General features: G+C 42.7%; 1 protein-coding gene across 10 annotated transcripts in view; it reads right to left on the reverse strand.

Moving 5' to 3' along the window:
- Positions 1-5025: 5025 nt before the first annotated feature.
- The window catches only part of LOC129853218 (ubiquitin-associated protein 2-like), a 33920-nt gene continuing 16079 nt past the window's right edge, over positions 5026-22866 (reverse strand). For 9 of the 10 annotated variants that reach the window (XM_055919011.1, XM_055919009.1, XM_055919008.1 and 6 more), the window contains 5 exons: positions 7789-8145; positions 7400-7504; positions 7078-7151; positions 6322-6513; positions 5026-5687 (listed from right to left, as the gene is read on the reverse strand). In XM_055919011.1, coding sequence (XP_055774986.1) covers positions 5595-5687; positions 6322-6513; positions 7078-7151; positions 7400-7504; positions 7789-8145 — 821 coding nt within the window. In that variant the 3' untranslated portion in view covers positions 5026-5594. The remainder of the gene's footprint in view (positions 5688-6321; positions 6514-7077; positions 7152-7399; positions 7505-7788; positions 8146-22866) is intronic. The other variant, XM_055919013.1, reaches the window with a different exon arrangement.

Consider the following 22866-nt stretch of genomic DNA (forward strand, 5'->3'; position numbering starts at 1 on the left):
TTTTTTTGCAGTTTTACTTTTGTGCCTTATTGCAAATAGGTTGTTTTGGAATATTTTTAGTCTGTACAGGCTTCCTTCTTTGCACTCTGTCATTTAGTAACTACAATGTTGTTGAGTTTTCTCCTATCACATCTATTAAACTGTTTTAAAGTCACCATTGGCCTCATGTTGAAAGCCCTGAGCGGTTTCCTGCCTCTCCGGCAACTGAGTTAGGAAGGACGCCTGCATCTTTGTAGTGACTGGGTGTATTGATACACCATCCAAAGTGTAATTAATAACTTTACCATGCTCAAAGGGATATTCCAATGTCTGTTTGTTTTATTTTTACCCATCTACCAATTGGTGCCCTACTTTGCGAGTAACACAACAAAATGTGGAAAAAGTCAAGGGGTGTGAATACTTTCTAAAGTCACTGTAAATGGGTTTCCGTTGCATTTTAAACTCTACTGATAAATGTTCTAAATATGGCATTATGTAGTGAATGTGCCAACTGGTATTGGCATGTGCGCTCTAGCCAACAGCTTGCAGAAACAGTGTCGGTATGGCCTACATGATGAGATTAGGTCAGGGTTTCCCAAACTCGGTCACGGGGACCCCAATGGGTGCACGTTTTGTTTTTTTCCATAGCACTACACAAATAATCAACGCTTGATGATGAGTTCCTTATGTTCCCACCATGTAGAGCATATTTAGTTTTGTCGACATTTGGAAAGTTTACCAACAAATTAGCTGTTTCAATCAGGCCTGTCTTGACATGTTTTATCCAACATGTAAACATGTAGACTACTTTACACACATAAATATGGAAACCTAGTTATAGTTTCACAAATAGGGAAAACAACATTTTACGCACTGGGCTGGGCTTATTTTAGCTTAAAAGGCTACATGAAAATCCCTTGTGATTGCTGGGTTTTTGTTTTCGTAGCAGTTGCCCGGAGTAACTCCATAGCAAGCCAGGGACAGCGCCAGAGAGGAAGAAGCGAATCGAGAGGTTTCACTCTCGCCAGAATCTGTCCAAAATAAGCCCAAAGTATTTCTACAGTCTTATTTTGGATCTAAGCTTGTCGCTTGCCTTCCCGCCTTTGGGACAACGACTCACATTGTTAGTGCGGAGACATGAGTATCCAATCATTATATACGCTACATATCCCAGACTGCACACACAGCAAAAACTCTATTCCGCCTCGAACACAAGTAGCGAATCAGCATAATTTCTTTAATTGCGTCCAATTTCTCAGTGAATGGACACCACTGTCAAATCTAACAACAAGCAGGGGACAATAATATCTCACGGTCCTCCAAAATGAGATGAAAGAAACCAAAACACCCTGTGACTGCAAGCATTCAGCACAAGGACAGGCTTGTAATTTAAAGCATTGAGAGGAGGAAAAACAGGCAATGATTTGAGAATGAAATCAACTACCCAGCTTATGAGCAAGCGAGCCCTCCATTCACTGTGCGACCTCACTGCTGGGGGGCTAAATCCCGTGTGACAGCCCCCATATTTGGGAGTGAACCAAGTGAACCCCCACAAAACGTCTTTGTCGAAAGCATCTGAAAGAGCAGTAACGAGTGGCAACAAACATCAGCATTCCTGCGTACATTCCTGCTCGAGTTCATTGAAATATTAGAGATCGAGCTTAGACATCCGCCGCCACTATTAGCCTATTTTGAGCCATTGTGTAACACGAGCTGGATAGAAACATCAAGTATGAGGCAACAGACTTATAACAGCCTATAACATAAATATATTATCTGCACATTAGGGGGGCTTTAGTGGGGCCCTATTATGGGGTTTTCCCTGTAGTGAAAAGGCCTCAGTTTTATCCACCTGTATGTGGAAAATATTGACGATATGGTGGAAGATAAAAGTGCCCCCTCAAAAATAAATAGGTGGGTGACGCCTCTGGCGAGGGCCAATCATATAAAGTAGCTAGCTATACAGGGACTATCTATGGCATAACACATAACACACTAGTCCTCCTACTACAGCAGCATACAGGGCCAGATAGATTCATTCCTGAGAAGCAGTAGCCTGCTATGACCATCCTGATCTTGCGAGCTTCGATTCTATTTTGCTCCACAGATTCAGTGACTGATTGATATGTTTAAAAAAAGAGTGCAGTAGTAAGGATGGTCTTGGACAGTGTTTGTGGAGTAGTGAACTACATGTAGTTCAACTAGTAATTCAATTACATTTGGTAGTTGAACTGAATTCAAATCTAGGTAGTGTTTTCAGTAGTTAACACCTTTTTTTGCCATGTAGTGGTGTAGCTAACTATGGGAACTACACAAATTCTTTCGCAAAATATATATTTTTTAAATATGGGGGGAAATAGGCAATTTCATTTTTTTTTTTATAATCAGACCTGCCTAATTCTCATTTGAAACCTTGTTTTTGTGTTTAGTAGGCTAAATTACAGTTAACACCTGACTCCAGAGTGATCTGTTCTTACAATATGTAGTCTGTGACATTTCAGATATGATCATTTTTCCAGAAGTACAGTAGCTCGGATGTGCAGTAGTGAACAAATTTTTCAAAGTAGCTTTAGTTAAATAAACAATATTACTCTTAAGGGTAGCTTTAGTGTAGCTTAACTTCTTCCAGTGTAAAGTAATGGGTAAACCAAGATTTCAGAGTAGCTTCCACAACACTGGTTGTGGATCAGGCTAGAGAAGGAGAACCCTGCTGGAAACCAAAAGCATGAGTTAATTTACAAGTGGCCAAGGTTATACTAATTCATAATGATCGAGACAAATCAGGGATGGCGATAACCAGTCGTGGATTTTTAAGGACTATTCAAACTGTCCTTCTCACGTTAAAACTCTCTCTAGCCAGACCTTTGTTTTTCATTTCCTATGGCTTTCACCCCCTTCCCCACTCTCTCCCTGGGTGGCCTTTCCAGAGAGGGAGATTTGACCTGATCAACTTCACTTTGACCTTTGACCCAAGTGCTGTGTAGACTTCTGCAGTTGAGCACAATGGACCAAGCCACTCACCCTCCTTGTCCAGTCTCATTTGGTTGGAATACAGAGCTCTATTCTGTGGGCCACAATATTTTTTTATGTAGGCGTCACAAAAAAAAAAAAAATTGGGGTATACGGTAAGACAGTTATATACATTTAATAAGGCATTATTAAGTTATATTCAATGGATATATCCAACAGCCGCCAATCTTACATGGCTTGAATGTTACCTCCAAAGGTGTAATGATATCATATAAAAGCTCCGCTTTTCCCTTTGAATCATTAAAAAAAGATTAGCAGTAGCATTAGAATTTAGAATAAGCAATTTTAAGTTGAGTATAGTGCATATCAGGTGTAAACTCCCTCTAGTCTTACCAATCTAAATGCTTAATGACTAGTGTTCAAGAGCATATTTTATAGAACGCAAGCCTAGGACAGGAAGTCCTAACTCCAGGACTGCTTACGCCCTCCAGTGGTGAATAACATAACGGCGAGGGTATATGTTGCTGTGAGTTTTGGGTAGGATTCTGCTGTTAAAGCCTATGCAGTGCACCACCTGTGTATTCCCATCATGAGTGGTGCTCAATAGCCTTGTGTGCGTTGCTCTCATGCTGAGTTGCTCTCATGCTGAGTTGCCATATGTCATGGGAACAAACCACTAGGCAGAAACTAGTGAGTCTGCAACAGCAGGAGAATATATAGGCATATGCTTACACAATTTATAACAGCCTACAATCCAATGTATTATGAATGTTCTACAATGTTACTGGCTTTGTGTATTATATACATACTGAACAAAAATATAAGACACAACATGCAACAATTTCTAAGATTTTACTGGGTCACAGTTCATATAAGGAAATCAATCAATTTAAATGAATTCATTAGACCCTAATCTATGGAAGTCACATGAGGGCAGGGGTACAGCCATGGGTGGGCCTTGGAGGGCATAGGCCCAGCCAATCAGAATGACTTTATCCCCACAAGAGGGCTTTATTAGACATACTCAACATCCCAACGATCCTGCAAGTGAAGCCAGATATGGTTATGGATGGTCTGCAGTTTGAGGCCGGTTGGGACGCAGCTTATGGTAGAGAAATTAATATTAAATTCTCTGGCAATAGCTTTGGTGGACATTCCTGCAGTCAGCATGCCAATTGTACGCTCCCTCAACTTGAGACATCCATGGCATTCTGTTGTGACAAAACTGCACATTTCAAGTGGCCTTTTGTCCCAAGCACAAAGTGCACCTGAGTAATGATCATGCTGTTTAATCATCTTCTTGATATGCCACACCTGTCAGGTGAATGAATTGTCTTGGCAAAGGAGAAACGCTCACTAACATGGATGTAAACAAATTTGTGCACAATTTTAGAAATAAGCTTTAAGTGAACAATTTCTGGGACTCCCCCCCCCAGCTCATTTAACATGGGACCAACACTTCACATGATGCATTTATATTTTTGTTCAGTTACATTCGTTAAGATTAAGGCTGCTTATAGTTTTGGCCAATCTTTCAATAGGAATTTGAGATATAGCTGAAACTGGTACAACTTTAGCATTTCCAGAGATTTTGCTAGGGTTTCTGATGAGTATTGTGAATGAATAACCAATGGCAAATTAAAATTGCTGGCCAAGTTAGCCATTGTGCAATAGAAAGAAAGCCTCTCACTCTAGGAGCTCAGATGGAATAATTTAATAATCAACGATTCGACAGACATGCCGTCTTAATCTGTCGAAGCGTTTATTCAATTATTGCATCTGAGCTCCTAGAGTTTGAGGATATCCTTTTATTTTTCAAGTGTTCTACTCCGCTAGCCAGAACCTAACCTAAACAAGTGGCCGTTTCTTTCGCCTCCAGATTAGCCATTGTGGATGGCGCTCAAGTACGAAGGAGTTGTTGTGCGGTAGCCCTGGTCAGTTCAGGGTCAACAACAAATTTAATAATAATAATAATTTTTATAATAATTTAACATTCAATCACAACATTAAGTCCAGTCTGCCCTCACAATCAGTACCTCACAAACTAAATGACGAGAAAGAACTTGGGCAAGATGATTACTGCTCAGAACTTTTATTCAGATGGAAACGGTTAAAATGAAATTAAAATATACAATTTTAATGGGCAGGTCTTTGAGGCGTATCGATGCGGCGGAAGGCACAGAGGCAGCCCCCCCTGCCAGAGCCACCCACGGCTGAAGTTTTTAAAAGGTGAAAATGAAGGGGATAAGCAGGATAACTCAAGAGTTGTGTATAAAAAAAAGGAGACAAATGTAGTTTGTTAATGTGGAAACCCCCCATCTGAGATGTCCTCATTTTGCTCAGTGCTAAAGCTCTCTCCTTTTCCATTTTCCTCTATAGGAGTTCTCAGATGTATTTTTGTGATGTCTTCCTGCAGTTTTGAAAAAGTAAACAAAAACGTCTTTCAAAAATAAAATGCAGCAACCACATTTCATGTTCTACTATTACATATACAGTATATATATATATAAATACATACATAAATATCTTACATGTACAAACAATTTTGAAAAAGGAAAAGAGAAAGAAAAATGAATGGGGGAGTTGGAGAAGGGACACACAGCCTTTAGGATGGGGGGCCAGGACAGACTCCCCAGGTGTACCCTTCAGTTGGCCCAGTAAGGGCTTCCATAACTGGACTTGTTGCCCTGGCTCTTCTGCTGCATGCTGCTGGACTGGTTGCGCTGACCCGGACCACCCTACAGGGGGAGACAGAATGCACACACACCCCACAGTCAATTATTGGCTATTGGGTCAAACTAGGGAGAGGGGTATTTACTAGAGGCTAGAAAAGTTATTTGAGCAAGATGGGAATACACAGAATCGGCACTTCCACGTCAAAACTCATTGGAACCCATCCCAGAACCCCATCTCCACTTTTTATTTATATACTCAGGGGCTCCTGAGTGGCGCAACGGTCTAAGGCACTGCATCTCAGTGCAAGAGGCGTCACTACAGTCCCAGGTTCGAATGACTGTAGTGTTTATCAGCTGAATCACATCCGGCCGTGATTGGAAGTCCCATAAGGCGGCGCACAATTGGCCCTGCATCGTCCGGGTTTGGCCGGGGTAGGCCGCCATTGCAAATAAGAATTCGTTCTTAACTGACTTGCCTAGTTGAAGGTGAAAAAAAATATATATATATCTTCATGATATGTTAACCGTAACAGTCTTACGCCCTATCTTGACAGACCATTAAAACCTTTGCGATCTGTCGGAAGTTCAGCAGTTCAGCTCCGACACCAAGTCCATGTATGCCTATGGTGTTGATCAACAACAGGAGGAGAATGTTAAGTGTATGGTGTTTATCAACAACAGGTTGAAGGGATGTTACCTGTCCGTCTTGGGTGAGGTGGTGGTGTAGCAGCTGGGAGTGTGGCTGCTGGTGGGCAGGCAGAATGTGGAGGAAGGGTGGCGGGGCGTAACCGGGGGCACCGCCGGGGTTCAGAGGGCCCGTGCCCCCCAGCGCAGACGGCAGGCTGAAAGGAGGGGGCGTTCCCGTGTGGAAACCCTGCTTATCAAAAGACTGGGGTTGGGGGCAGTGAACAGAGTGTGGAGAAGCCTATTATATTATGTAATATCTGAGCATAAGAGGTATGATCCTGAATTTATCCTCATTCATATTTCAATCCTGTGGAACTGAGGAGGTCTGCTCCTTAAGATCAATTAATCCAACCAGCCGTATCAATTAAAGCCGCTTATTCTCAGACATGTCTCAAACCAATGATTTGTATACACATCATTGGCTGAAACTCTAAAACTATACAGCAACTAGTGATGTCACGACACACCGATTCCATTTTGTGTGGCAAAAAATAATACATGAAACAGACTAAACTATGTTCTCTTAAAACCTACTTTTATAAAATATTGTGTGCTATAGCTTGGAAATGAAACGTGACTCTGGGTGACAACATATGGCAGTTTTTCCCCCAAAATTAGGATCGTTTTCCCTCAAGAAATGAAATCTGATACATGTTTTGTTTCCCTTGCTTCCTGGTATCGCGACAAAACTAACAGCAACAACTATAAACCAGGTGTTGACTGACTTCAGCATAGGTCACAGTACACAGAATGTTACTGAGCTCACCTGTGTCTTGCTGTACATTGAAGCGCCAATATCGGGCACCCCTCCACTGCTGCCTGAGCTGGACAAACCTGGAGCTGTGAGCGAGAGGCCACAAACATGTCAGTTTGCCCTCGCGAGGCGGCACGGTGTCAATAGGCAATTTTCAACATTTCAAGAGTTAGTAGTGACTGAGGGAGTATTTCTTAGTAGTGAGGGGGGTGTTTCAGAACAGTAGTGTGTATATATATCACAGCTGATAACAAGTGAAGGGGGCGGGGAGGAGAAAGGGGCGGGGAAGGGGGGGGGGGGTGCGTCCTGGGGCAGCTGAGTTCAGTGAGTGTACCTTTCCCTGGGCCGCTGCCAGCTGATTTGGCCTGAGACTGGGCAGAGCCTCCGTACCCTCCCTTACTGTACTCCCCCGCGTGGCCCTGAGACAGGTCGTCAAAAGCTGAGAGGAGGAATGGAAGAGGACCAGGAGGAACGAGTAAAGTGGATGGGGAGAGTAAAAAGGACAGCAGAGGAAGGGGATGGGTAAGGGGGAGAAGAAGAACCGAGAGAGAAGCAATAAGGCAAATGGCTAGAATAGCATGTGAACAGCGACTATATCCGGCAGGTGGGTGGGGCCATGCTCGCTAAGCAAGAACTCTCCTTCTCAGCCACACACAGTCTGATTTCAGTTCGCTCTCTCTCTCTCTCTCTCTCTCTCACTCACTGACTGACTGACACACACACCTGTTCCATACGCGTGATGGCCGTAGCTAGGCTGATGCTGTTGGTGGTACTGGCTGGAGGGGTTCCCCAAGCCCATGTTTGGCTGCTTGGCCGAGGCCGGAGGCACAAAAACGGTGGGGCCGTACTGGAAGGCGCTGGGCACCCCGGGCATGCCGGCGTAGTAAGGAAGGCCGGTGTAGCCGTAGCCTGGGGGCAGAGGTGGATTGAGGAAGGCCTGATTCTGCTGGCCCTGGCTCTGTCCCAGACCTTGGCTCTGAGCCTGGGGGGGCTGCTGGGGCTGAGCGGAGGGGCCTTGCGACAGGCTGGTGGGGGGAGCTGGGGAAGACGAGTCCCCTCTGCCAAACTTGGTCGCTTCACCTAAAAGAGAGGGGAGATAGTGATCAATATGGGCCTGATTCATACTTTATTAATGTTTTTCCTACCCACTTCAGTAGTTGCTATTCAGACTTGCCTTATGAAGGTGCGTAACGGGCTTTGCAGGTGTGGTTCCCCTGCACTGCTGAATACATATAATTCAATTGCTGAAAACCTGTTAGCCAGCAAGTGAGAGTTTTCTTGTCGAGTTCACTCAATAGGGTTTTGTACATTTATCTAAATCCATCCCTTTAAATTAGGTGTACCTTTAATTAGAATTCAGACTCTATAGAATATATGGAGTTCAGAATATTAGGCAAAAAATATTAAGGATCAATAACAGAAGGCCATGTACATACAGCCATGTTACTTTCTGCACCAATTTGTAAATAAAAACTGATATTGTATATTATTTATGGTTAGGAAAGTATTTATGAATAATAAAACAGGTTTGGAGATCCTTTATGCACCAAATACATTGGTAAATCAAAAATAGTAGTTTAATTCATCCTGAAAGTTGCCATAGTCAATTGTTCAATCCATGAAATGTTGGGAAGGGGAGGAGTGTACAAAAGGCGTTGAACAATAGTCCTAAAAATCTTCACAAATAATTATTAATGGAACTGATGACAACGGTCCAGTAGTCATGTGCCATGTTTAAACTGCTACGCAGTCTGGGGGTCCATAATAATTCAAAATAGGCTACATGTCCCAAATTATTGCATAACTTGTAATACGTTTGACTAATATGATCTACTATTGCTAGCAATCCTCAGGAACAACCAAACGAACGTGAGAGGAAAGAAAAGGTAAACTAACACTAACGTCAGTAACAGTTAAATGTGGGTATAACTGACGGTGGCTACTAATAGTGGTTCATATTTAAAACAAAACAAATTATTTAAAAAAGTGAGAAGTCTGGGCATGTATAGTGAACAAAAACAAATGCAACATGTTGGTTCCATGTTTCATGAGCGGAAATAAAAGACGCACAAAAAGCGTATCTCTAAAATTGTGACCAATTTATTTACATCCCTGTTAGTGAGCATTTCTCTTTTGCCAAGATAATACATCCACCTGACAAGTGTGGCATATCAAGAAGCTGATTAAACAGTATGATCATTACACAGGTGCACTTTGTGCTGGGGACAATAAAAGGCCACTAAAAATTTGCAATTGTCACAACATAATGCCACAGACGTCTCAAGTTGGGGGAAGCTCATCTGCATGCTCATCGTCCTCACCAGGGTCTTGACCTGACTGCAGTTTGCAGACCTGCCAACCCTGTCCAACTTTTTAAGAATACCAGAAGCGCACAGCAAATTGGAGATAACTAATGTTTTTCTTAGCACATGCCCCCAAGTTTAGTCTCTATGGTAGAGGAACGCTTGTCACCTCTCAAACAGGGCCAATCACTAGGGCCAGCTCAATCATTAGGGACAGCTCACAAGTATTGGCTTTTAGACATGGTTCCTAATCAACACTAAAAGCTAAATAATTTGGAAAACATAAAAACAAAACAAATGATCGCGTCGACACAGACCGCAAACTGGCTACACAAAGCTTAAGTAGGCTAATGCAAAGAGAATCTGCCAGCTGTTCGCTAGAAGAGTCAGGTGTTTAAAGCCGATGTAAAGGTGCCTATTGGATTTCTTTGCAGCGCATACATCATTTCAGATTTTCAAAATTGATAGAATCTCAAATCTAGTGCCAAGGCATTTTAGAAGCATTACCTCTATAGCTAACACCGGACACCCATTCATTCTTCATCAGTCTTCTAAACTCCATTTAATCCCAAGATGTTTATTGTTTCAATATGCTTTGTGTTGTAGTCACGACAGACAAAGATATATAGTAAAGCAAACTTTACTAGGCATGTTGTCAACCAGCACATTAATAAAAGTAACAACTGGTTTCCGTTTCCTGTGTAACATCAATATTGCTACATGTCCTCTTTAATTTTTTTAAACAACAAAAGGCAGACTCCACCTAACTTTGGCTTGTAGTCCATGTCTGCAATAAACTGGAATGTGAACTGAATGTTTGTTTACTGTCTGACTGTGCTTTATTTATTATTATTTTTTACCTTCACACAAATTCTTTCAGGTGAATAGGTCTTCGGATGGCCCTACCAGACCTTGTGTGGAGTGTGTTGATTACATCAGGAGGTGCTTAACCTGAGATGTTTGGATCTTCGTGTTGAGGTGCATCGTTCACCTCTAGGTTGTGTTCTGCACTCTGCTGGGCGTCAGCTGGTGCTCTGTTCACTGGCTCTGTGCCAGGCTCCTCAACAGTGGGGAAATCCTCTATTTCTCAGCTCTTCCTCAGGTGTCACCTGTTCCTCCTGAAGACTTGTCCCTGTTTTGTCTTCACCTCGTAGGACCTTTGCTCCACAGGTCTGACTACTGTGGCCCTCTGCCACCACCGTTTCTGTTCTGTGAGTGGCTGAACTCACCCGGTCATCTCGTTGCAGCACTGTGAGATCCTTAGCAGAGGTGTCGTAGTACTTTGCCTGTTTCTGTTGTCTCATTGTACTTCTCCAGCTGACAGTTTGCCATCCCCGGTCTCAGAAGATTTTCACTCATTATAAGTAGTGTCTTTGTACGTCTTCCCATGAGCACCATTGCAGGGCTGCTGTCTGTTCCTTGTGACGGGGTATTTCTGTGATCCAACATGGCCAGGTATGGGTCAGCACCTGCTCCCTTTGCTTTTGCCATCAGTCTTTTGGCTGTTTTCACTGCCGATTCCACTTTCCCATTACTTTGCAGGTATCCTGGAGACGATGTTTTGTGTGTAAAGTCCCAAGCCTTGCTGAAACTTCAGAACTCGTCTGAAGAGTACTGGGGACCATTGTCTGAGTAAAGGATGTCAGGTATGCCATAGCGTGAAAAGTGTGTCTTCAGTTTTCAAATTACTGTTTTCAACTGTGTGTTCTCCAAATGGTCCACTTCCCAGAAGTTGGAGAGAATCAACTGTGACCATGCAGTCTGTCAATGAACTGGAACAGGTCAGTCCCTATATTTTCCCAGGGACGCTTTGGTGCTTCGTGTGGCCTCAACGTTTCTTTCTGCTGCTTCATACCTCATGCAGTGCAGGTGCTATATTGTGCCATGTATGTTCTCAGCTGTGCATTCATGCCTGACCAGTAGACACTCGCAAGCTCTTCTCAGACATCCCTCTTTTCCTATGTTTGAGGAATGGATTCTCTGCATTATCTCTGACCTGAGGGTAGTAGGCACAACGACTTGCTCACCTCTGAAGATAATTCCATTTTGCACACTCAGCTCATCTCTGTTGTGAAAATACATGGCTACTTCCAAGGGTACATGTCCTTTCACTTCAGGCCACCCCTGCAGGATCACATTTTTCAGTGTCTGGAGCTCCCGGTCCAGCTCAATGGCTCTCTGGATGTGCTTTAGTCTCTCGCTTGACACAGGGAGGTAGTGTATCATATTGATTGATTCCACTTTGACCTCCACAGGGCCTCTGTTGTCTTGTTCTGTGAGGTATGCCCTGCTCAGGGTGTCGGCCAGCACCACATGTTTTCCCGGAATGTATCGGAGACTGACCTCGTAGTTTTGGAGTCTCATGAGCATGCGTTGTAGTCTTTTTGGTGCACTGAGGAGAGGCTTTGTCATGATGCTCTCTAGAGGCTTGTGATCTGACTGCACACACAACCTCTCCATGCCAAACACCACTGCAAGCAGCTCCTTCTCCATCTGTGCATATCCTTTTTCAGTCTGTCAGGGATCTGCTGGCGTATGCTATTGGTATGCTCCCTGCATCAAGGCTGCTCCTAACCCACTCTCTGAAGCATCACACTGTAGTACAAGCTGCTCTGTTGAGTTGTAGTATTTCAGCACAGGGGTCTGTGGTATCCCTGATTTTATTGAAAGCCTGCTCATGTCTCTCTGACCACTCCCAAAGTGAGTCCTTGTGTGTTAGCTGTCGCAGTGGCTCGCAGAGCTCCGTGGTGTGGCTGCAGAACTTGGCTAGGTAGTTGACCATGCCCAGGAAGCGCTGCATCCCCTGCACATCTGCAGGCCTAGGCATCTGTTTGATGGCTGTCACTTTTCCTGGGTCCACTTTCAACCCCTCTGATGTTAGCAGGCGGCCAATGTAGGGCACTTCAGCCGGAGCTGCAGCTTCTCCGGATTCAGCTTGATATTGAGCTTCCTGCATCTGTCCAGGCGCATTTTCAGGTTTTTGTCATGGTCCAGAGTCACCGCTTCATCATTGTCTCCTCCTCCCACAATCAGGATGTCATCTGCAATGATTTTGGCTCATGGAAGTCCTTCCATTGCCTGGTTCAACTTCCTCTGAAAGATCTCTGGGGCTGGACTGATTCCCATTGGCATGCGCAGCCACCTGTAGCGTCCCATGGGTGTAGAGAACGCGATAGCTGGATTCCTCCTCCAGTTCCACATGCCAAAATCCATTTTTTACATCACAAACAGAGAACATGCGTGCTCTATTCAGATCTGGCAGCACGTCTTCAATAGTGGGAAGTGGGTAATGGCTCCTCTTGAGTGCCTTGTTGAGAGGTTTCGGATCAATGCACACTTAGTTTCCCAGACGGTTTCTTCACTACGATCAGGCTGCTAATCCAATCTGTGCCTTTTTCAACTGCTTTTATCATCCTTTTCTCTAGAACACTGAGCTCCTCTTTGATTGGTTTATATAGTGCTACTGGCACTCTTCTCTTTGGCAGCTGGACAGGCGCCACTCGCTCATCCACTTCCAGCTTGCCAGGTAAGCATCCATCTCCCTGGAATACATCAGAGTACTCCTTGTTTAATCTGCTCTTTAGTCCAGGATCCTGTTTTCTTGATGGCCAGGATGTTGTGATGCTGCACAGTAATTAACTCCATTGCCTAGACAGTCTTACTGCCTAGAATGAGCCTGTGCACATTCTCGTTGACTACAATGAACTCAACTCGGTAGGTTTTATTATTGCGTGGATTGATCACTTTAAGTGTGCACTTCCCCAGTGGCGTCAGAGTACTCATGTTATACATCACCCATACCTGACTGCAGGGCTCTAGGTGACCGGCTTTTGAGGTTTGCAGGGATAACATTACAACTAGCACCACAATCTAGCTGAAATCTGACTGACTTTTTGTTGACCAGCATGGTTGCAAAGAGTGTTGCAATTGGGGTCTGTGGTTTTCTCCTGCACCACGTTGATGCTCTGACTTTGGCCCTAGTGTGATGCACAGAACATCCTCACCACTGAGTCAGCTGACGCATTTTCCATTGCCAGGACTGTTTCTCTTGCTGGTCCCTGCACTTTTGCAAACCATAGAGAAGTAATAGTTTTTTTCCACAGGATTTACATTTTTGTCCATATGCAGGGCATTTTTCCTTTTTTTCCTCTCATGTGTCCGTCCACAGTATCTGCTTTGTATAATGCTCTGTCCCTCTAGGGTCTCCTCTCCCTCTCGGCCTCTCTTTCTGTGTTACTGCATGCACTGCTACAGGGCCCTGCACATTTATGACTTTAGCTCTCTGTCTGGACAGTTCTGCAGCTCGTCCAATCTGTATGGATTTCTCTAAACTGAGATCAGTCTCTCTGAGTAAGTGCTCTCTTAAGTGTGGGTCACACGTGCCACACACAATCCTGTCCCTGATGAGAGTGATTACTCCAAAGTTGCAGGTGGCCACGAGTCCTCAATTCAGTGAGATATTTGTCTAAACTCTCATCTTGGCCCTGACTTGACATGAAAAAATGATATCTCTCAATTGATTAATTTCTCTTGGGATCACAAAATTCAACCAATGCTGCAATTACGTCCTCAGGGAGATTGTCTTTTATACTGCCCACACATAGGGTCTCACAAATCTCTGCCTTTTACTCCAATGAGATAATACAGTAGCTTCACTTTGTAGTCCTCAGGTTTTTCTCTCATTGTAAGAGCCATGTACAAATTTAATTCCTCTTTCCATCTTTTCCAGGTCAGTGCTAAATTACAATCAAAGTAAATTTTTCCCTGGAGGTTTCAGTGCATTTTCCATGGCGATTTAGTTGTAGAATGGAACGTTAGCTACTAACGAAACTGCTTGTATCCAATAGCCAGTTAGCATAGTCACTCACGATAGCCAGCAAACTTAAGACGTTCCGCGCGATGACTAGGCTGTAAACGCGGCACTTTTTCAAACTGCCGCATGGGATGTATTCTTCATTTACATCGATGAGATCCAGGTTCTTTTGAGTACCGCTGCCACCATGTTTCAATATGCTTTGTGTTGTAGTCACGACAGACAAAGATGTATAGTAAAGCACACTTCATGTTGTCAACCAGCACATTAATAAAGTAACTGGTTTCCGTTTCCTGTGTAACATCAATATTGCCACATTTATATACAATTTTTATTATACTTTTGTAATGCTTTTTGTGACGTGGATCATAATTACAGTTAGTCTACCAGGTTGCGTGATCCTCGTAATGTTACGTGGAAAATACAACTAATTAAATGTATATCACACTCGCACAAATGCGACCAGTTAGTTTTCGTATTTGCATTTAATTTCTTTCACTAGCAAATGCGAGTGAACTGCTGGCACTATAGAGGCCACTGAATGTGGATTCACTGAGTAAAGAAAATCAGGCACTATTCATTTCTGCGTACGTTTAACTCGGATCTCGTACCTGCGGACAGAGAGAGAATTGGCACGTCTGATTTGACATCATAACCGACTTCGGTGGTCAAATGCTCACCTTCAATGGCACGCTGGAAAAGTGAGCGCTTCACGGATGAATCCCGGTTTCAACTGTACCGGGCAGATGGCGTGTATGGCTTTGTGTCGGTGAGCAGTTTGTTGATGTCAATGTTGTGAACAGAGTGCCCCATGGTGGCGGTGGGGTTATGTTATAGGCAGGCATAACCTACTGGACAACTAGGGTTGCCAACTGTCCCGTATTAGCCGGGATGTCCCTTATATTGTTCCATATGGGACCTCCCTTGTCCCGTATATTCATCCAATCACAGTATAGTGTAAACACGCCAATTCCTGCAAAGTCATTTCTGTTATTGTTCGATCGGTTTGGCATATCAAGAAAAGATGGATAAACATGCAAAAAAAGACTGTGCAGCTACAACAAACAATGTGAAGCAAAAAAGACGTGGGATAAGCCCGTCAGTGGTGACTCGGCGAAAGCTTTCTGTACTTTATGAGTTGGGAATTCTCAATTGGCCATGAAGGGGAGAATGACCTAACTCAGCATGCATCCACAGAAATGCACAAGGCCACGCTAGCTAAAGGTGCTAGCAATATCGGTGCATTCTTCGTGACGTCGAATGCGGAAACTGACATAATTGGAAAACACCTCTCCGTTTACCAGTTATTGAGCAGTGCCAACAATCGCATTCTGAAAGCTAATTGCCCAGCTCTCATAGCTCATAACGCCTGCAAGCACACCTGCGATCAGTGGATATTGAGACAATTGTTTTACAGATCTACAGCCACTTATCAGTATCTGCTTCCCGAAGAGAGGAACTGCGCGCATTTTTTTTGCCTTTGTTCACAGTGCTGTGAAATTCTGCGACATGTTTGCACATGGCTCTCTTTTCATCCAGCTGTCGATCGTCTCCAGCAAAGCTGGCCAGCTCTTACATCATACTTCAGGTCCCTTAGGGAGATAGGGAGACCTGTCCTGTGGCACTGAATAGTATTTTTGAGTATGAAGAATAAACAGAAGCTGCTGAGATTAATCTGTGCTTTTTCCACAAAGTGGGTGTGTATTTGACCAACTCGTAAAAAAGCTGGAGGAAACAACACTCTGCATCACAGATGTTTACGAGGAAGTCCAAAAGTTCAACATTTAAGATGCTTCAGCTGAAACAGGACAGTTTTTTTCTGAGTAGACCAAGCACCTGATGGACAAACAATTGTCAACACAAAAGGTCCAAGCAGCAATAGGACTTTCAAGTTCTATGACACTGTCATTACATACATTGACAAGTGGTTTGATTTCTCACCAGAAAATGTAATGGTGAAACTGATTGGCCTCTGAGGAGCTCTCCTTCACTGACCTGGAGCAGGTGGTGGTTGCCCTCAAAATGACAGAGACAGTCAGTATGGACCAACTCTATGAAGAGTTTTGTGCTAGCCGGGAAGAAATACAGAAAGCCAGACAGGATACCACAAAATCTACCATTTAGAAGTAGGTGGCAGTTTTCCAAAAACCTAGGGAAAGCCAACTTGATCAACATGTTCAGGATTGTCTCATTTGTCCTCAGTGTGCCAGACTCAAATGCCTTTGTAGAGAGGATTTTCTGTCTGATGACCATTAAATGGTCAGACTCAAGAAACCGATGTAGCACAGAGCTGATCAAAAATGAGCTTCAAATATCTGGGAACTGTGATTTGTCATGTAATGACATCTCTCTGGCTATGCAAGAGAAAGGACTGCTTGAATCAGTCAAGAGCAGCAAAAAATATGTAGACTTGGTGAGTGACTCATGCCCCTCTTTTCCTCTTTTGCATTTGGAAAGTTTTTTTTGCTGTAAAGGTCCAAATTGTGATTTCTTTGATCATTTATTTTGCGGTTAATTCACATAAGTTTACATAATGATAAAGTTTTAGTAAAGCTATAGGCTAAATGGAATATACAAATGTTTTGCCTTTCCAATTGAATAAGAATATACACTGTATATTCATTCATTCACACAACACCATACCCATACCACCGTGGCACGTGACCTCTTGTCCCTTATTTGGTAGTGAAAAAGTTGGCAACCCTATGGACAACTAACACAATTGCATTTTATTTAGGACAATTTGAATGCACAGAGATGCCATGAGATCCTGAGGCCCAGTCGTGCCATTCATCCACAGCCATCACCTCATGTCACAGCATGATAATGCATGGCCCCATGTAGCAAGGATATGTACACAATTCCTGGAAGCTGAAAATGCCCCAGTTACACCATGGCCTGCATACTAACCAGCCATGTCATCACCTATTGAGCATGTTTGGGATTCTCTGGATCGACATTTTTTAAAAAGGGTACACTACATGGCCAAAAGTATGGACACCTGCTCTATGAACATCTCATTCCAAAATCATGACCATTAATATGGAGTTGGTCCCCCTTTGCTGCTATATCAGCCTCCACTCTCCTGGGAAGGCTTTCCACTTATGTTAGAACTTTGCTGTGGGAACTTGCTTCCATTCAGCCACAAGATAATTAGTGAGGTCGGGCACTGATGTTAGGCGATTAGACCTGGCTCGCAGTCGGCGTTCCAATTCATCCCAAAGGTGTTTGATGGGGTTGAGGTCAGGGCTCTGTGCAGGCCAGTCAAGTTCTTCCACACCGACCTCAATAAACCATTTCTGTATGGACCTTGCTTTGTACACAGGGGCATTGTCATGTTGAAACAGGAAAGAGCCTTCCCCGTACTGTTGCCAGAAAGTTGGAAGCACAGAATTGTCTAGATCATCATTGTATGCTGTTACCTTAAGATTTCCCTTTACTGGAACTGAGGGGCCTAGCCCAAACCATGAAAAACAGCCCCAGACCATTATTACTCCTGGGGCAGGTAGCGTTCTCCTGGCATCCGATTTTATACATGTCAGCAACGGGTGTGGCTGAAATAGCCAAATCCACTAATTTGAAGGCGACATGCATCTGTGACCAACAGACGCACATCTATACTCCCAGTCATGTGAAACCCATAGTTTTCTAATTTATTTATTTTAATTGACTGATTTCCTTATATGTAAATCAGTAAAATCTTTGAAGTTGTTGCATTCATATTTTTTTGTTCAGTGTAATAAAAACATTATAGAAATCAAATCAAAATAATTTGACTGTAGGTTTGCCTTTACACTTATTTGCGCATGGCTACAGAAGCCTATAGTTTGGACCTCAATTTTATCCCAAGTTACAAGGCCAGCACTTCAACTTCACTGTGGAAAAGGTGATATGTTGGATTGCTTAAGTTTGCTGCCATATGACTGGTTTCACAGTCTCCAGTAGAGGTCGACCGATTAATCGGAATGGCCCATTAATTAGGGCCGATTTCAAGTTTTCATAACAATCGGTAATCGGCATTTTTGGACACCGATTGTGGCCTTTTTTTTTTTTTTTACCTTGGCAAGTCAGTTAAGAACACATTCTTATTTTCAATGACGGCCTAGGAACGGTGGGTTAACTGCCTTGTTCAGGGGCAGAACGACAGATTTTTACCGTGTCAGCTCGGGGACTCGATATTGCAACCTTCCGGTTACTAGTCCAACGCTCTAACCAAATGCCATACATTGCACTCCACGAGGAGCCTGCATGGCAGGCTGACTACCTGTTACGCGACTGCAGCAAGAAGCCAAGGTAAGTTGCTAGCTAGCATTAAACGTATCTCATAATAAACAACCAACCTTAACATAATCACTAGTTAACTACACATGGTTGATGATATTACTAGTTTATCTAGCGTGTCCTGCGTTGCATTTAATCGATGCGGTGCCTGTTAATTTATCATCGAATCACAGCCTACTTCTCCAAACGGGTGATGATTTAACAAGCACATTCGAAAAAAAGCACGGTCGTTGCACCAATGTGTACCTAAACATAAACATCAATGACTTTCTTAATATCAATACACAAGTATATATTTTTAAACCTGCATATTTAGTTAATATTGCCTACTAACATGACTTTCTTTTAACTAGGGAAATTGTGTCACTTCTCTTGCGTTCCGTGCAAGCAGAATCAGGGTATATGCAGCAGTTTGGGCCGCCTGGCTCGTTGCGAACTATGTGAAGACCATTTCCTCCTAACAAAGACCGTAATTAATTGAAGGTTGTGCAATGTAACAGCAATGTTTAGACTTAGGGACGCCACCCGTTAGATAAAATACGGAACGGTTCCATATTTCACTGAAAGAATAAACGTTTTGTTTCCCGGATTTGACCATATTAATGACCTAAGGCTCGTATTTCTGTGTTTTATTATGTTATAATTAAGTCTATGATTTGATATTTGATAGAGCAGTCTGACTGAGTGGTGGTAGGCAGCAGCAGGCTCATAAGCATTCATTCAAACTGCACTTCCGTGCGTTTGCCAGCAGCTCTTTGTTGCGCTTCAAGCATTGAGCTGTTTATTACTTCAAGCCTATCAACTCCCGAGATTAGGCTGGTTGTAACCAATGTGAAATGGCTAGCTAGTTAGCGGGGTACGCGCTAATAGCGTTTCAATCGGTGACGTCACTCGCTCTGAGACCTTGAAGTTGTTCCCCTTGCTGTGCAATGGAGCAATGGCTAACGATGTTTCGAGGGTGGCTGTTTTTGATGTGACCCTGGTTCGAGCCCAGGTAGGGGCGAGGAGAGGAACTATAATGCCTATAAGAACATCCAATAGTCAAAGGTATATGAAATACAAATGGTATAGAGAGAAATAGTCCTATAATAACTACAACCTAAAACTTCTTACCTGGGAATATTGAAGACTCATGTTAAAAGGAACCACCAGCTTTCATATGTTCTCATATTCTGAGCAAGGAACTTAAACATTAGCTTTCTTACATGGCACATATTGCACTTTTACTTGCTTCAACACTTTGTTTTTGCATTATTTAAACCAAATTGAACATGTTTCATTATTTATTTGAGGCTAAATTGATTTTATTGATGTATTATATTAAGTTTCAATAAGTATTGTTGTAATTGTCATTATAAAAAAAAAAAAATATTGACCAATTAATCGGTATTGAAAAATCATAATCAGTCGGCCTCTAGTCTCCAGCGATCATATGGTCAAATAAATCTAAAACTGTCATTAATATTTACAATCCCCATATCCAAACAGATTACTCATTTACCTAGCTTTTATCAATTTGTAAATTACAGTGCATGGAGAATGGTGTTATGCAGGAAATAATTAAGTAGATGTACCACTTGGAACCGACAGGTTGCTCGACCTTAATCATTTCATTGTGCTTAAAGGTGGTGGAATTGAGGGAATTAACAAGGTCCAAAGACAGCGTATCTGTAGACACCTCCGCCACACATTCATTTCTTTCATCTCCACCCCCAACGAATAGCATGCTATTCTTATGCTTAAATTGAAAGTCAGAATATGGGTAGAGAAGTACATAAAAAGGGAATTACGTTCAATTTACGCGTGCTTAACCTGGGTCGGAATTCCCCTCTGAGAACAGGCAAATGAATAAGAGGGAATGAGAGAGAGTATTTATACCTCTTGACTTACTCCACATTTTGTGTTCCAACTTGAACTCAAAACAAATCAAATATGTTTCTCTCCTCCACACACACACACCCCATAATGACAGTGAAAACATGTCTTTAGAAATGTTTGCAAATGTATTAAATTAAATACAGAAATCTAACTTCAATAAGTACTCACACCCCTTTGCTATGACACTCCAAATTTAGGCATATCTGGGGAAGGGTATAAAACCATTTCTAGTGTTGAAAGATTCCAAGAGCCCAGTGATCTCCAACATTGGGAAATTGGAAAGAATATTGAAGTACTCTGCCTGGAGCTGGTCGTCCGTCCAAACTGAGCAACCGGGCAAAAAGGACCGTGATCAGGGAGGTGACCAAGAACCCAATGACCACTGTCAGAACTAAACAGTTCCTTGGCTGAGATGAGAAACTACCGGAAGTCTTTATGGGCGAATGGCCAGAAGGACGCCACTCCTGAGAAAAAGCACATGACCAACTGGCGTTTGCAAAAACACACGTGAAAGACTGATCATAAGGCAAAAGTTTGTAGTCTGATGAAACAAATAGTGCTTTGCATTCAGGTCAAAGAGTTATGTCTAGAGAAAACCAGGCTCAGCTAATCACCCGTCTAACACCATCCCTACCGTGAAGCATGGTGGCAGCAGCATCATGCTATGGGGATGCTTTTCAGCAGCAGGGACTGGGAGACTGATAAGGATAGAGGGAAAAATGAATGGAGCCAAATACAAGCAAATCTTGGATGAGAACCTGCATTAGAGTGCAAACGACCTTAGACTGGGGGCGAAGATTTGCGTTCCAACAGGCGAATGACCAAAAGCAATGCTGGAATGGCTTCAGAACAAGAATATGAAAGTCCTTGAGTGACCCAGCCAAAGCTCAGGCTTGAATCGCATTGAAAATCTGTGGAAAGACTTGATTGCTCTTCACCACCACTCCCCATCTAACTTAACTTCTTTGGGGTAGGGGGCAGTATTTTCACGTCCGGATGAAAAGCATGCCCAGAGTAAACGGCCTGCTACAAAGCCATAAAAGCTTGAATATGCATATTATTAGTAGATTTGGATAGAAAACACTCTGAAGCTTCTAAAACTGTTTGAATGATGTCTGTGTATAACAGAACTCAAATGGCAGGCAAAAACCTGAGAAAAAATCCAACCAGAAAGTGGGAAATCTGAGGTTGATCGATTTTCAACTCAGCTCCTATTGAAGATAGTGGGATATTGGTAATGTTGCACTTCGTAAGGCTTCCACTAGATGTCAACAGTCTTTAGAACCTTGTCTGATGCTTCTACTGTGAAGTGGGGCCGAAGGAGAGGGGAATGAGTCAGAGGTCTGCCAGCAGCCACGAGCTGACCATGCGCTTTCACATGAGGTAGCTCCTGTTCCATTTGCTTTTCTGAAGAGAAAGGAATTCTCCGGTTGGAACATTATTGAAGAATTATGTTAAAAACATCCTAAAGATTGATTAAATAATTAGTCTGTCATGTTTTTACGGACTGTAATAACTAACTTTTCGGCTGAGACTTTCCCGCGCGTCGTGAGTTTGGAAAGTGCATTAAACGCTAGAACAACGAGGAATTTGGACATAAATGATGGACATTATCGAACAAAAACATTTGTGGAAATGGGATTCCTGAGAGTGCATTCTGATGAAGATCATCAAAGGTAAGTGAATGTTTATAATGTTATTTCTGACTTCTGTTGACTGCAAAATATGGCGGATATATTTGTGTCTCGATTGGGCTCTGAGCGCCGACTCAGATTATTGCGTGGTTTGCTTTTTCCGTAAAGCTTTTTTGAAATCTGACACGGAGGTTGCATTAAGGAGAAAGAATTGCATCTAAAATTCCATGCATAACAGTTGTATCTTTTAGCAATGTTTATTATGAGTATTCCTGTAAATTGATGTGGCTCTCTGCAAAATCAAAGGATGTTTTGGAACTTCTGAACGTAAGGCGCCAATGTAAACTCAGTTTTTGGATATAAATATGAACTTTACCAAACAAAACATACATGTATTGTGTAACATGAAGTCCTATGAGTGTCATCTGATGAAGTGTAAAGGTTAGTGATTAATTTTATCTATATATCTGCTTTTTGTAAATCCTCTCTTTGGCTGGAAAAATGGCTGTGTTATTCTGTGAATAGGCACTCACCTAACAATCGTTTGGTTTGCTTTCGTCGTAAAGCCTTTTTGAAATCGTAAACTGTGGCTGGATTTACAACAAGTGGATCTTTAAAATGGTATAAAATACATGTATGTTTGAGGAATTTTAATTACTGGCTGTTGAAGAGGTGGGACGCTACCGTCTCACGTACCCTAGCGAGGTTTTAACAGACCCTGAGAAAATCTGCAAGAAAGAATGGGAGAAAAATCCCCAAATCCAGGTGTGCAAGGCTGATCGACATACCCAAGACAACTCAAAGCTATAATCGCCGTCCAAGGTGCTTCGACAAACTATTGACTCAGGGGTGTGAATACTTATTTCAATAATATATTGCTGCATTTAATTTT

Source organism: Salvelinus fontinalis, chromosome 4 (genome assembly GCF_029448725.1).
Source record: "Salvelinus fontinalis isolate EN_2023a chromosome 4, ASM2944872v1, whole genome shotgun sequence".
Lineage (NCBI taxonomy): Eukaryota > Metazoa > Chordata > Actinopteri > Salmoniformes > Salmonidae > Salvelinus > Salvelinus fontinalis.